Source organism: Haliotis rufescens, unplaced genomic scaffold (genome assembly GCF_023055435.1).
Source record: "Haliotis rufescens isolate VD_foot unplaced genomic scaffold, xgHalRufe1.0.p SCAF_6, whole genome shotgun sequence".
Classification (NCBI taxonomy): domain Eukaryota; kingdom Metazoa; phylum Mollusca; class Gastropoda; order Lepetellida; family Haliotidae; genus Haliotis; species Haliotis rufescens.
The window spans coordinates 6,697,155-6,711,039 of NW_025964334.1; the positions used below are offsets into that span (position 1 = coordinate 6,697,155).

The 13,885-nt window shown below is 41.7% G+C and overlaps 1 protein-coding gene across 3 annotated transcripts in view; it reads left to right on the forward strand.

The window, feature by feature from the left end:
• Positions 1-9,559, forward strand: part of LOC124148796 (cytoskeleton-associated protein 5-like) — a 71,426-nt gene extending 61,867 nt beyond the window's left edge. For 2 of the 3 annotated variants that reach the window (XM_048385584.1, XM_048385585.1), the window contains 4 exons: positions 250-391; positions 1,169-1,323; positions 3,167-3,229; positions 6,202-9,559. In XM_048385584.1, coding sequence (XP_048241541.1) covers positions 250-391; positions 1,169-1,323; positions 3,167-3,229; positions 6,202-6,348 — 507 coding nt within the window. In that variant the 3' untranslated portion in view covers positions 6,349-9,559. The remainder of the gene's footprint in view (positions 1-249; positions 392-1,168; positions 1,324-3,166; positions 3,230-6,201) is intronic. The other variant, XM_048385586.1, reaches the window with a different exon arrangement.
• The last annotated feature ends 4,326 nt before the right edge of the window (positions 9,560-13,885 follow it).

Here is a 13,885-nt window from a genome sequence, read left to right on the forward strand (position 1 = left end):
GACGATGTCGTCTTTGGTGTTTGAACATCTGTACAGTGTCTGAAGCTCAATTTTTGTGTCCGCTGCCTTGATATGGATAGAATAATGATGAAAGCGGCATTTAACCCAGCTCAATCAGACAATCTTTGATGATTTATGTTAAGCTTACAAGCTGTGTTAGAAACTGTTGGTCCAAGCATTGTTTAGCACATCTGAAATATTCAACTAAAACCAAGCAGCTGTCATTCCTTTGCTTGTCTGTGTCCCCAGGGCCTGAATGACCTGTATGACTTCAAGAGGAAGTACCCTGATGCCGACCTGGAACCCTTCCTCAAAAAGTCTTCCCAGTTCTTCCAGAATTACATCGAGCGTGGCCTGCGCGGCATCGAGGAGGAGAGGATGGGATCATCAGGTGAGGTGGCCAGTCGCGGTCTAGCACCATGACCCACAGTACTGGACCCCCGTGAACATCTTGGGTAGAATAGGTCTTCAGCAACCCATGCTTGCGGTAAAAGGCGAGGATGCTTGTCGTAAGAGGCAACTACAGTAAACTACGGTTATAACGAACTCAAAGGGACTACTAATTTTAGTTCGTTATAACCGTAGTTCGTTATAAGCATATATACAGCATAACTACAGCAAATAGTCGGGACCAAAAAGTAAGTTTGTTATATCCGTCAGTTCGTTATAAGCGTGTTCGTTATAACCGTAGTTTACTGTAATAGGATTGGGTGGTCAGGCTCGCTGACTTGGTTGATGCATGTCATTGTATCCCAAATGTGTGGATCGATGTTCATGATGTCAGTCCCTGGATTGTCTGGTCCAGACTCAATTATTTACAGACGGCTGTCATATGGCTGGAATATTGCTGAGTACAGCATTAAACAAACAAAGAAACACCCACTTTACTGATTGGGGGTCTATGGTGCTGGACGTCACTGTGCAGAGTTGGTCCCAGATTAAGTCTCTGGGTTGTCACCACCATATTCGTGATCATGGCTTTCACCATAGCCCATGTGGAGGCCATTTCTGGTGTCCCCGGCTATTGCTGGAATATTGATAAAAGCAGCGTAAAACCACACTCACTCACTCAGCAGTGTGAGGACAGGATAGCGTGCAGGGCAGGGACTAGGCTAGCCCTACTGGTGTATAGATAGAGGATGTAGTGTAATGTTCCTATTTCTGTCAGGTGAATCTGGCATCATTCCTGTCTTGATGTCATCCACATCATCATCGTCATCGGGTCCAAGTGTGGGATCTGGCGAGGAGAAGGAGGACCCCAACTACTTCCGCGAGAGACTGAAGATGCTCCGGGTCAAGTGTGGCCTTGACCACAACAAGGAGGTAAGGCTGTGTACATGACATGTCCTGGCAGTGTTTGACATAAAGCAACTGCCAGGCTGCCATCCAGACTTTACAAGCTGCAGGCCCTGATTAAACTTTTCAGGCCCTCATTTAAAAAATATGCAGCTTATTGTGACAAATAAATCGACACACAAATGTAGTGCAATCCATAAAGACCCATACAAATTTGATACTACGAGCCCACCACGAGATCTACCTGCCACAGTCTACGTGAAGGCGCTTATTTCACACACTGTGTCCTGGCTGTAATTAACATTTATGCAGGATCCTGTTTCCCCAAAGAACGACCCTGGCACGAAGTTTACTTTACAGAATAGGGGCAGTTGGGTAGCCTAGTGGTTTAAGTGTTAGCTTGTCACGCCGAAGACCCGAGTTTGATTACCCACATGGGTACAATGTGTGAAGTTCATTTCTGGTGTACCCCGCCGTGATATTGCTGGAATATTGCTGAAACCATATTCACTTACTGACTGACTCACTCACTCACTTTATAGAATATCAAGTTGCTGTCAGTATATCCCAGCTTATGTTATTGCCTCTAGTCCAGTACACTGTACCTCAAGTCCAGTAACAGCACAAAGATCACTCCATGGAACAACAGAGTTATAGCTGTCTGTCCCAGCATAGTTTGCTGGACCCTCTTTCCACCCTCATTACAGACTTGACACCTGGACACTCTTTCCACCCTCAAAGTACAGAGTTGACACCTGGACACTCTTTCCACCCTCATTACAGAGTTGACACCTGGACCCTCTTTCCACCCTCATTACAGACTTGACACCTGGACACTCTTTCCACCCTCAAAGTACAGAGTTCACACCTGGACACTCTTTCCACCCTCATTACAGAGTTGACACCTGGACACTCTTTCCACCCTCATTACAGACTTGACACCTAGAATACAGCTGGAATACTGCTGTCTGCATCACAAAACAACATGCATTCTCTCCCTGTAAATAAGTGAAAGCTGAATCTCTGGTACAGGCCTTTCCCCATCTTCATTTCAACCCATGCATGATTGATATGTCCACCTGAGTCATGTGCTGTTGTTGCTGCTCTTGTTTATAATGACATTCATTTAGGTGTTATTTTGTGTCTTGACCATCATTGGAAATACATGTGGCATGTAACAAGCTTGCTATTCCTTGTTTTGTAAGATTAGAATTGTTGGAGTAAACGTTTTCTAGAAGACTGTTTAGTTTTATTCTTTTCAATGTTTATTTGAATTGTAAGTTTGATTTTGTGATATGTTGATTAGAGTCAGTCGTCCTTGACTTTGCATGGCATTAATTGTAACAGTGCAAACACATTATGTGTAATTTACTTTGTGTTATGACTTTTGAGAAGAAACATATGCTGCAACATGTGCAAGAAAGGACATTGCTGCACATTTACAAGATGTCAGGTTTGTTCTAGCCAAGAATGTTGTGATTTCCCAGTCTGTGTCTGCCACCCTCCACCACCCAGGTGTTAGGAAGTTACCATTTCAGTGTCCTTCGGGTTACAAACACTCTCTGGTCTCTGATGTTCTGGGATCAGTAAAACACTGGTATTTCAGTGGGCTAGCGCTAAAAAAAACTGTCAAAGTAGATTTTTCTTTGGAAAACAGAGTCAAACAAGTAAAACGATCAAGCATAAAATGACCTACGTACTCTATTTTTGGATGGGCTGAAATGGAAACACAGATTCTATTTTTTGCCAAAAGTTCTTTCCACGGTTGGTGTGTTTCTGAAATAGGGCCCTGGGTGTAGGGGATGGAGGCAGAGACTGGTCTGACTGTTGTGGCATGACAAGCTTTCTATGTTGTTTCCTCCGTCTCCAGGCCGGGGATCCCGATCCCAGCAACACTGACGGCATTGACCTCCTAGGTAGCACTGAAGAAATCGTAAGTAGCGTAGGAAGGGCAGATTGTATAGCTATTGCCTTGGAACTCTCTACATTCAAACATTGCATGTGTCTTTGTGTCCTCAAAGTGTCACGCCAAACATGGCCGCCATTTCCTCAGTTTGGATTGCTTGAGGGTCAGAGGAAGAAAACATAGTTCCAGAAAGCCTCAATATAGTGTTTATGGGAAATATATTGGGGAATGGTACCAAGCCTTGCAATCCCCTCATTCAAATCTGTGCATGCCTTTGACCTTTTAAATTTTATTTTATCCTTATTGTGATTAATCTGACTGTTAGAGCTTTAGAATTTGTTGGACTTTATGTAACGTGCTTAATGTTACAAGTATGGTATAAACAAGTCATGTATGTCTTTTATCTGTGAGTGCCCCCTAATTTTGACTTGATTTGTTTCTCTGGGTTTCCAAAGGAGAGTGGGTCCACGGTACCACATGTTATCTTAGCCCGCCCTCCCACTGTCACTGTACCTGACGGCCTGGGTCATTGTTGAAGATGTCCACAACTTATTCACTTATCCCAAACTCAATTTACCAGTGAAGATCCGGGTTAGAATAGGTCTTCAGCAACCCATGCTTGCCATAAGAGGAGACTAACGGGATTGGGTGGTCAGGCTCGCTGACTTGGTTGATGTATGTCGTCGTATCCCAATTGCCTAGATCGATGCTCATGATATTAATCACTGGATTGTCTGGCCCAGACTCGATTATTTACAGACCATCAACCTATAGCTGATATATTGCTGAGTGTGGCATTAAACAACAAACAAATCGAACTCAATTAGTGACAGACCCGGTGGTGGTTGGTTGCTTTGTTGTTTAACGCCGCACTCAGCAATATTCCAGCTATATGATGGCGGTCTGTAAATATCATGAGCATCGATCCACGCAATTGGGATCGATGACATGCTTCAACCAAGTCAGCGCCGGACCACCCGATCCCGTTAGTCGCCTTTTACGACAAGCATAGTCACCTTTTACGGCAAGCATGGGTGGCTGAAGACCTATTCTACCCCAGAATCTTCATGGGTCGACAGACCCGGTGACATGGCTATAATATTGGTGACTGGTATAGTGCATCCAGGCACTCACTCCAGCACACCCCATGTTCCCACGACACCAGTCTATTTGTATGTAAAGATGGGGAGGAGGTGTCCAGAATTGCTCCAGGGTCAAGGATTGGCGGCACTTCTTGGTCTCCATACCAGTGTTCCCGCTGGCTTTTTTTTTCTTTTTCTTTTTTTGACCCGTGAAGATTCCGGGGTAGAATAGCTCTTCAGCAACCCATGCTTGCTGTCAAAGGCGACTATGCTTGTTGTAAAAGGTGACTAACGGGATCGGGTGGTCAGACTCGCTGACTTGGTTGATGCACGTCATCAATCCCAATTGCGTGGATTGATGCTCATGATGTCAATCACTGGATTGTCTGGTCCAGACTCGATTATTTACAGACCGCCGTCATATAGCTGGAATATTGCTGAGTGCGGCGTTAAACGACAAACCAACCAACCAACCGCTGGCATTTTAAACTGACAGTCACAATGGAAGGGCAACTCTAAAAAATACCTGTCCCCCCAAATTTTTGTCAGTCCCAACTTTGAACGAATAAATAAACATATGAAACATGCCTGGTTATACTTCTATAATTAAATTTTCGTTGTGTTCATGGAAATTCCTGCATTCTGATTAGCTGAATTGGTCACGTGTTATTGCATTCATTTCCCAATGAATGTAAAAAATTAAGCCACACCCACCGCGGCGCACTACTTTTATTACTGCTGAATGTCGGGGAATCCCAATATTACAGTCGAGGGAATTCCCTTTCTGCTCACGTGTATCGTTATGCACAGGATATTTAGCGACTTTCTTGCATATTCATTTTCCAAACAACCCTTTGAAACAGAAGGCCGAAAACGAATGAAACAGCAAACGTGCAGGCTCTCTCGCCTGTTTTTTTCCTGCTCGTCTCGGTTCAACTTTCATGTCTTCGGGTTTCATTTCTAACTAGCATTTCTCTAACTGAGTTTTACCGTAATCAGGGAAGTAATGTTTGAATCACGCAGTAAATGACCATGTTATTTGAAACAGCCGCCTTCTCTCGGTCGACATATATCTTCCGGTTCGTTACAGTCTGACTGTTGCAGTTCTTTTTGCCTCTTGCCTTAATTGACAGGTCTAATGAACATTGTTTTAATCCCACTCTCCGTTGATTGGCTACTGACTGTGTAGGCGTGTCAAGTTATGTGCATAAATTAAACGATCACCTGATTCATGTCACGCCATTGTATATATTCCTACACCTGGAATGTTTATCAATGTCGTCATTTTTGTCTGTTTTGATATATGCAACTGTTTTGGGTTAAACTATTGTAGATAAAACATGTTTAACGTTGTCGAATTTAATTATAAGCATTGACTGTGTATTTTTTTCGGTTCATTGAGGTATGAATCGAAAAACCGACGTGCAAACTTTTGTAAGAATCTGCTACGCGGATTCATACAGTTTGCACATCGGTTTTTCGATTCATACCTCAATGAACCGAAAAAAATACACAGTCAATCCTTAATTCAACATTATCCTCAATGAAGTAACTGAGATGTACACGTCATTCACACAAAGTTCAATCTTTACTCTCTCTCCCTCTCGTTTTAGATATTTCACTTTGGTTCAAGACACTACAAATAGATATTTAGCCTCGAAACACAGGGAAAAGTGATTTCCTAGAACAAAAATAAACAATGGGGAAACACTGATAACAGACCACCTGACTTTGTTTGAAAAATATACTTAAAAGTTTATCGCCGATGTTTTGGTCAACAAGCATGATTTATAAGGCACTTTATTTCCCGGTCCACAGGGACTGGCAGCCACATGAATTGGCTGTAAATGTGAACGCTGCATACTCCATCCCCCTGTCACTCACGCTCGCACTCTCACTCATCATTGGCTGTTTCAGGACGAAGCTACCTCCCTTGATGACGACAAACAGCAGGAGAACATCGACCCCGAACCTCCTCAGCCCACCAACCCTGCCGTCTCCGTAGATGTGTCCGATCTGAAAATGAGGCTTGAAAGAATTAAAAAGCTGGCGAACAAAAGCTGAGATGATCCAAGAAAATCACAGAAATGAGCTGGTTAAACAAAACATGGAGGGCCTGCTTCAGCATTGTGGACTTCCTGAGCAATGTGTCGGCCACTGGTGGGACTCTGCTTTATTTATGTGCCTGCTTACATCGTCTCACCAGAGGACGGACTCACCAACTTTGTGATAAACAGTCAACATTGCCCAGCATTGTCAGTGTGTCCCAGCTTGTTTGTTTACTGAATCTGCGACCTACAAACTGTATATTTACTGTAATCTTATTTATGATTCTCTATCAATATGCCATGTTGGCTGCAAATCCACAGTGAAACTTGATGGTCACGTTGGTGTATTGAAGTGGCTTGCAGACTTAAGGCTAATCTTGTACAGGTACACAAAATCCAGATGTCAAAGATCTTCTCGAAGCTTTGTTTGCTGAACTTGCTTGGTGAGAATCTGAAGATACGAAGCTGATCTGATTTGATACATGATGAAGTGCTATTGTTGTTACATTATTGTTACCTGCAGCTTCCAGTGTACGTTGAGTGTTGTTGCAGCATCTGTTTCTCCATCTTCCCCAGGGGCGGTCAGGTAGCCTAATGGTTAAAGCGTTCGCTCGTCACGTCGAAGACCCAGGTTCGATTCCCGACATGGGTACAATGTGTGAAGCCCATTTCTGGTGTCCCCTGCCGTGATATTGTTGGAATATTGCTAAAAGTGGCGTAAAACAATACTCGCTTACTCCATCTTCCCCACATTTATCTGATGAAGGTGTACATGTCACGTCCACGATTGGACTGTTCAGATCTCGCACACTCGTACTTACTGAAGAAAGTTTGAGCAGAATCTATGAAGTGCTATTTGAGCACTGTTAGAGATGGCTACATGTCTTTTAGTCCAAAACTAGTCAAAATCTTGAGAGACTAGTTGATTTATTCCAGAATCTAGTTATTTACATCAATCAGCATATTGAAATGAGTTGTGGACAAGTAGCATATGACTAACGGTGTCAACCGCCATGAAGACTTATAACTAACCCATCCCCATCAATCCAGGGTATTATATCTCCATAATAAATACCCTGGACCCATGCACGTCCATAGCTTCATTTCAGAAGTGACGTTTCCATTTCCATAGAGCCATGTGATTCAAATAATAGGTATGACTCAAAAAGAAATCATGGAGATATGATAAACTGGATAAACAAGGATGATGTAACCAGGTACCAATATTTCAAGATGGATAAGGGCGGTCAAGTAGCCTCGTGGTTAAGGCGTTCGCTTGTCACGCCGAAGACCCGGGTTCAATTCCCGACATGGGTAGAATGTGTGAAGCCAATTTCTAGTGACCCCAGCCGTGATATTGCTGGAATATTGCTAAAAGAGGCGTAAAACCATACTCACTCGCTCAAGATAGGTAATATACTCGGAACGAATGCTGTAAGAGTTTGTGAAAATAGCATAGTTTACTTATGAAAAGAAAACTTCAAAGGTATTTATCAAAATGAAATAACTCAATTGTTTTTATGGTCAAGAACAGTTCTGCAATGTCATCAAAATAGGTTTTAGGTTGAACATTGATATGTTCGTGACTAGATAGTTCTGATCAGAGGCAATAGTGTTGTGTTTGATGGGCCTACAGTAAGGGCAGGAACAGGTCTGGACGATTGCTTGTTTCACAGTTCAAGGCTGTGTGAGGCAACTTGCTACACACAAATTCACATGCGATATACCCTTCAAACTTGGGTCGTTGGACAGTGTTCAGGTTATGCACCCAAATAAATGACATCATCATATGTTACAGAAAAAGGTCAAATCTTCAAGGTCAGGCATGTCTTGACTTAGTGTTTCTCCTTGGCAGATTAAATGAGTGTTCAGAATAGTTCATGGGAAGATTTTGATTCACTTACTATGTTACAACATCACAGGCAGAACGTTGGTTCCTTGTTACCATGTTGCTTGACCTGCGTCTAGGTTGTATATAAACACTACATAGTGAAAGTTATATGTATGAATCAAGGATATCCCCACATGCTCATTATCCGTGTCATGAGTATATACAAAGTATGTTCTGACGTCTGTGTCCATGAACCGGTGTGTTACTTACTGCTAAACATAGCATCTTCAAGTCACTACCGGGGTAGAGGTATATTATACCTGGCCCCGATTTCTCAAAACAAACTTATATTCAAAACTGACTTAAGTTCGAGGTTTTACTCAAATTTGAGAAAACTCAGAAAAATGGATTTCTGAAACAAAACTAAGTTTAAACTGAGTTCGAAACCCCGTAAAACTTAAGTTAGCCTATATGGTAACTTTAGTTAGCTTACATGGTAACTTAAGTTTTAATGCAAATAGATGTAAGCAGTGATTGAGGAGGAGAGGTGTTATTTCTTGGAGGCTTACCGAGCGTGAAAACCCACTGGAATTAATGTCGGATGACGGTTTATTCCTTAGATTTATGTTTCGAGCAGAAACGGATGTATACAACTGCTGAGTTTGATTCAAGAAATGCTACTGAGATTTGAGTATAAACTTAAAGTTTGTTTTGAGAATTCTGGCCCTGTTCTCTGATAACATCTCTCTCCGCATTATCGGGTGTGCTTTTTATTTTGTGTGAGATTTTTATCTGTTTGTACAGGGTAAACAGTTCGTTTTTTCTAGCCCAAATAATAACATATAGGCACATTGTTGCCCAGCGAGTACCATTAGCAATGGACAGACCACTGTGACCATGAGTGCTGAATGTTTCTCCACGATCCTCTTGCTACCCCCCTCCAGTCATCACGTGACCATTTTGAACAGGAGCATTTATCTTTGTTTATATTGATTTTGATCGGGATGTTTCTTCAGTCAGAGGATTCAATCTGATTGGTTTAGTGTTAGCAGCAAGGAACCCACTGCACAAAATCGTCATAGCTGCGGCCTTTTTTCGTCCCGCACGTCAACATTGACTTATTACAGCGATTGCGCTTTGGTAGGCATCTCGGAGCCCATTTCTCAAAGCTGTTTTAGGGCCATGACTGTTGTAAGTCTGTGTTGAAACTTATGAGTTGTGTCAACTTAGTGCTATGACTCCTTTGTGAAACTGGTCCCTTGCTCATTTTTTTAGTCTGATTAGGTTCATGTTATTTTCAGTCCTACAATGTGATCCCAAAACATGTTCAATTCGTTACTTGTATAGAACAGTTAGTCTGTTCCGTTCTCATGTTCATTAAATATATCAGCATTGACATTTGCAACATCATCTTAGCCTATTTTGACATCATCGTCCTCATCATCATCACCATCATCACCATCAACACCATCAACACCATCAACAGTGGCTTGGTCAGTAGTATTCATCACATCATTAGTCAAATCATTGAGGTTCAGCTTGTCAGAAATAAAAGATGTATACATTTTATTTGCAATTTGAACAAACGAATTGTGCTTTTGGGAGTACATAATACCTTGTCATTAGTAAATAGAGTGTGAAAAGTATATTCTGAGAAATGCATAATCGGGTACCGGTATGACTTTTCTCAGGCTGGTTGAACACTAGGATTGAGTGTGTAATGGTCAGTTTAATACGAATGTGTAGACAAGTGTGTGTTCGACAACAAACGTCTGATGAAACTGTCAGTGGTCTTCGTTCCATTTCACCACGTTCATTGCTTTGTTGACAAATGGCATTTATGATTTGTTATGGCAGATTATGTGCAGGGAAATATATGTCAGTACAATACTCAGTCCTAATCCTTTCAGCTTTATATAGTTTTTTATGAGTACCGTTTTCGACGTAATAAGCGCCCCGCTCTAATAAGGGCCCACAGCGATATTTGCTAATATATTGGCCAGTAAACAATACCCAATCAGCACCCCTTCCGATTGATAAATGTACACAAGACTTATTTATTCGTGTATAATACGCACTCGTGTGTTATATCACCCTTAATTATTGGCAATTAAATTCTTGAAAAATATATCTGTCGTATGTAAACATTTCAGGCTGTTAGCATAAACCATGAAATTTACGACCTTTCAACTCAAAATAATATGCTAATAAGCGCCCCCTATTTCTAATTTTGAGAGCGCCCTGGGCGCTTATTACGTTGAATACGGTATCTTTTATTTGGCCATTCATTCCTCGAATTTCTTTGAATCCAAATTACTAAACATCTTCATATATATATATGAACACCACATTGACCAATTTAGTCTTGGTACAAAGACGCTGTTGATATTGTGATGTGCTTGTATTTGTATTTACTAGGGAGTGGTGATGTAATAATGATAATAATTATAATAATTATAATAATAATACAAATATAGTTTCCATTAAAGACATGGTATTTGCTTATGAACCAGGGTGTTTTATGTTGTAGAAGAGTTAAGACATCGTGTTATCAGCATTACTAGACCGAGCATATATCATGACAGCAAAACTCTGTTGTTCTTTAACAATTAACTTAACTCAAGTTATTTTTACTTTTATTCGTGAAGGGTTTATGAAGGTCAGGGGATGTGTTGAATATGAGGACTCGCTCTGATGGTGTATGGTACATGTACAATATTGATTGTATTCACTGACAGACACTGTCATCTCTATGGGTGTGGCTATGTGTTATGCTTCATTACCTTATATTGGAAAGCGAGTTATCTTCCCTTGCACCAGATGTCCAAGTATGTGATGTGTAACAAGCACCTGACTTGAGTAGAACGGACTGTTTCATTAAGCAGATTGGTGTATCAGCTGGTCCTCCACTGCGTAATGAAAGGTATGTGTAACAAGAGGTATGTGACCAAATAGATACAACTATAATGTTATTTACTCAAATTCATTTCGTTGCCTCGCTCTTATTCAGGATCTAGCATATTTAGGAACATGTGACTGTCATCACAAGAAAAAATGGCTGCAATTGTGACTTTCCTTTTGCTTCTCCAAATCAAAATCGGACACAATATTTTCAAGCATATTAAGCTGAGAGTCTGTCACATGCTGCAGGATTCAATAGTACAATGATATTCTGTTTCATCACTTCTCCAGTGCTGCATGAGGTATTATATAGGAAGCAGGATTTGACTGGGCCGGCGTGGGCACCTGTGCAAGGGGAGGTAACTCTAGTATTTAACCACTTGTGTGTGACAAGCAATGTTCGTGTTGGCTGCTGAGTGTTTGAGGTGTCAGGTCTAATGACACAATGATTGTTTGCTGCCTTTTTGTGCTCTGGTCAGAAGCCAGTCTTAAGATCCTGCATAGCCCCTGTCGTAGCACTACGTTTGGTGACATAGCGAAGGTCCTTCCTGGAATCAGGCGCCCTATAGAAGTCAGTAGACAAGCTGATTCTTCTCTGCCTTTGCGTTAGTGTCCCACAGATCTTGAACCAATCAGGCACACAGGGTATGGTGTTTGTAGTGGTAAATGTGCTAGCTTGGCTACCTTTGTGACTTTCGTTTTACTGATAGTTACAAAGCAGCTTTGATGTAATTGAAGTGCTCTAAAGTCTGCTATTTTGTATAAGCTTTTACCTGTTCTCTACAGTTAGCTGAGAACCATTTTATCCTGGCCAGCTGTTGTGTATATATGTACAGTATAGTGTTGGGCTGGTGCAAGCCTTGCAGTCTTCCTGGCTGTCACTTTCGGGGCTGCCTTTGCTTAAAGAATCTGTTCCTTTCTTTCAAAGAAGATCTTCCAATCACTCTTTAGCCATTTCTCCCCCTCCCAGAAAAAATAGTAACAAGGGCATTTTGCCCATGTTTCCTTCAGCTCACTCCTGAAGCGAAGGACAGCATTTCTTAGCACACGCCCAAAAAACACCCCAGAAATTGTGCATTCTATATGCAGTAATAATGCAGTATAATTTCACTCTGTGATTTGATTTATATAAGAAGTGGTTTAAGTTTAAGTGACAGCATTTCTTAGCACACGCCCAAAAGATAACCCCAGAAATTGTGCATTCTATATGCAGTAATAATGCAGTATAATTTCACTCTGTGATTTGATTTATATAAGAAGTGGTTTAAGTTTTTTAAAATAATTTCCCCTGCCGATTTTATTAATGAAAATCTGTAAAGCAATCAATCAACTGATGTGGCCTTATGTTGGATTAATAGGATTTTTTTTCATCTAAAGAACAGTATATTTCAGCAGTCTGTGTGATAGACACACACCCCATCCCCAAAGTTGTGTAGGCCAGCAAGATGTGTGCTGTACCATGCCATGTGTTTGAAGCGCTAAGAAGTAGAAGCGTGAGTGTAAGTTTGCTGTCTGGCTGCTGAGATGTCTGATCCACAAAGCAGAATCTTAGTCCCTTCTGTCTATCTCCTAACTGTCAATCTTCTCTCTCTCTCTCACACACACATTTGTTGTGTAAATCTGTAATAATGCAACATAAATGAAATAAAAAACATCTACAATTATGTCATTTTTGATTGTATTTCTGTGGATGCCATGGAGGTCTGAGTTTGTTCTGTCCGAATTTGTTTTTGGTGTTCCAGGGCCAAATATGTCGGTCTACAGCTTAGATACAGCCTAATGAAGTCATGCTGTGCATAGAATTTGTCTTCAGCAACCCATGCTTGCCGTAACAGGCGACTAACAGGATCGGGTGGTCAGACTCGCTGAATTGGTTGAGCATGTCATCAATCCCAATTGCGTGGATCAATGCTCATGACATCAATCTGTGGATTGTCTGGTCCAGACTCGAATATTTACAGACAGCAGTCATATAGCTGGAATAGTGCTGAGTGCGGCGTAAAACAACAAACCAACTTGTTCAGAAGGAACAGTGAGTGAGTGAGTGTATGTTGTTTGCTACAGTCAGTGATATGGCAGTCGCCTGCAAATAACTGAGGCTGAACAAAACAAACCAGTGGATGGCATGAGCAACATCCCACGCCATCAATGAGTCAACTCTGTCACAAGTAATTGCCTCTTACAAGAAGCATAGGCTGCTGAAGACCTATTCTACCCCGGCGTCTTAATGAGTCAACTCTGTCACAAGTCTGACCACCCTGTCCAAGTAATTGCCTCTTACAAGAAGCATAGGCTGCTGGAGACCTACCACCCTGTCCAAGTAATTGCCTCATACAAGAAGCATAGGCTGCTGAAGACCTATTCTTACCAAGAAGGGTATATAAATCTGTTTTGATGAAGATTAGGTTTGACCTGTAAACAGTCTGGACCAGACAAGCAAGTGATTGACAATATGAGCATTGATCCACACAGTTCAGATATAAAAAATCAACAAGTCACCCGATTCATTTAAGCCACCTCTTACAAGCACAGGTTGCCGAGGACAAGTCACCCGATTCATTTAAGCCACCTCTTACAAGCACAGGTTGCCGAGGACGAGTCACCCGATTCATTTAAGCCACCTCTTACAAGCACAGGTTGCCGAGGACAAATCACCCGATTCATTTAAGCCACCTCTTACAAGCACAGGTTGCCGAGGACAAATCACCCGATTCATTTAAGCCACCTCTTACAAGCACAGGTTGCCGAGGACAAGTCACCCGATTCATTTAAGCCACCTCTTACAAGCACAGGTTGCCGAGGACAAGTCACCCGATTCATT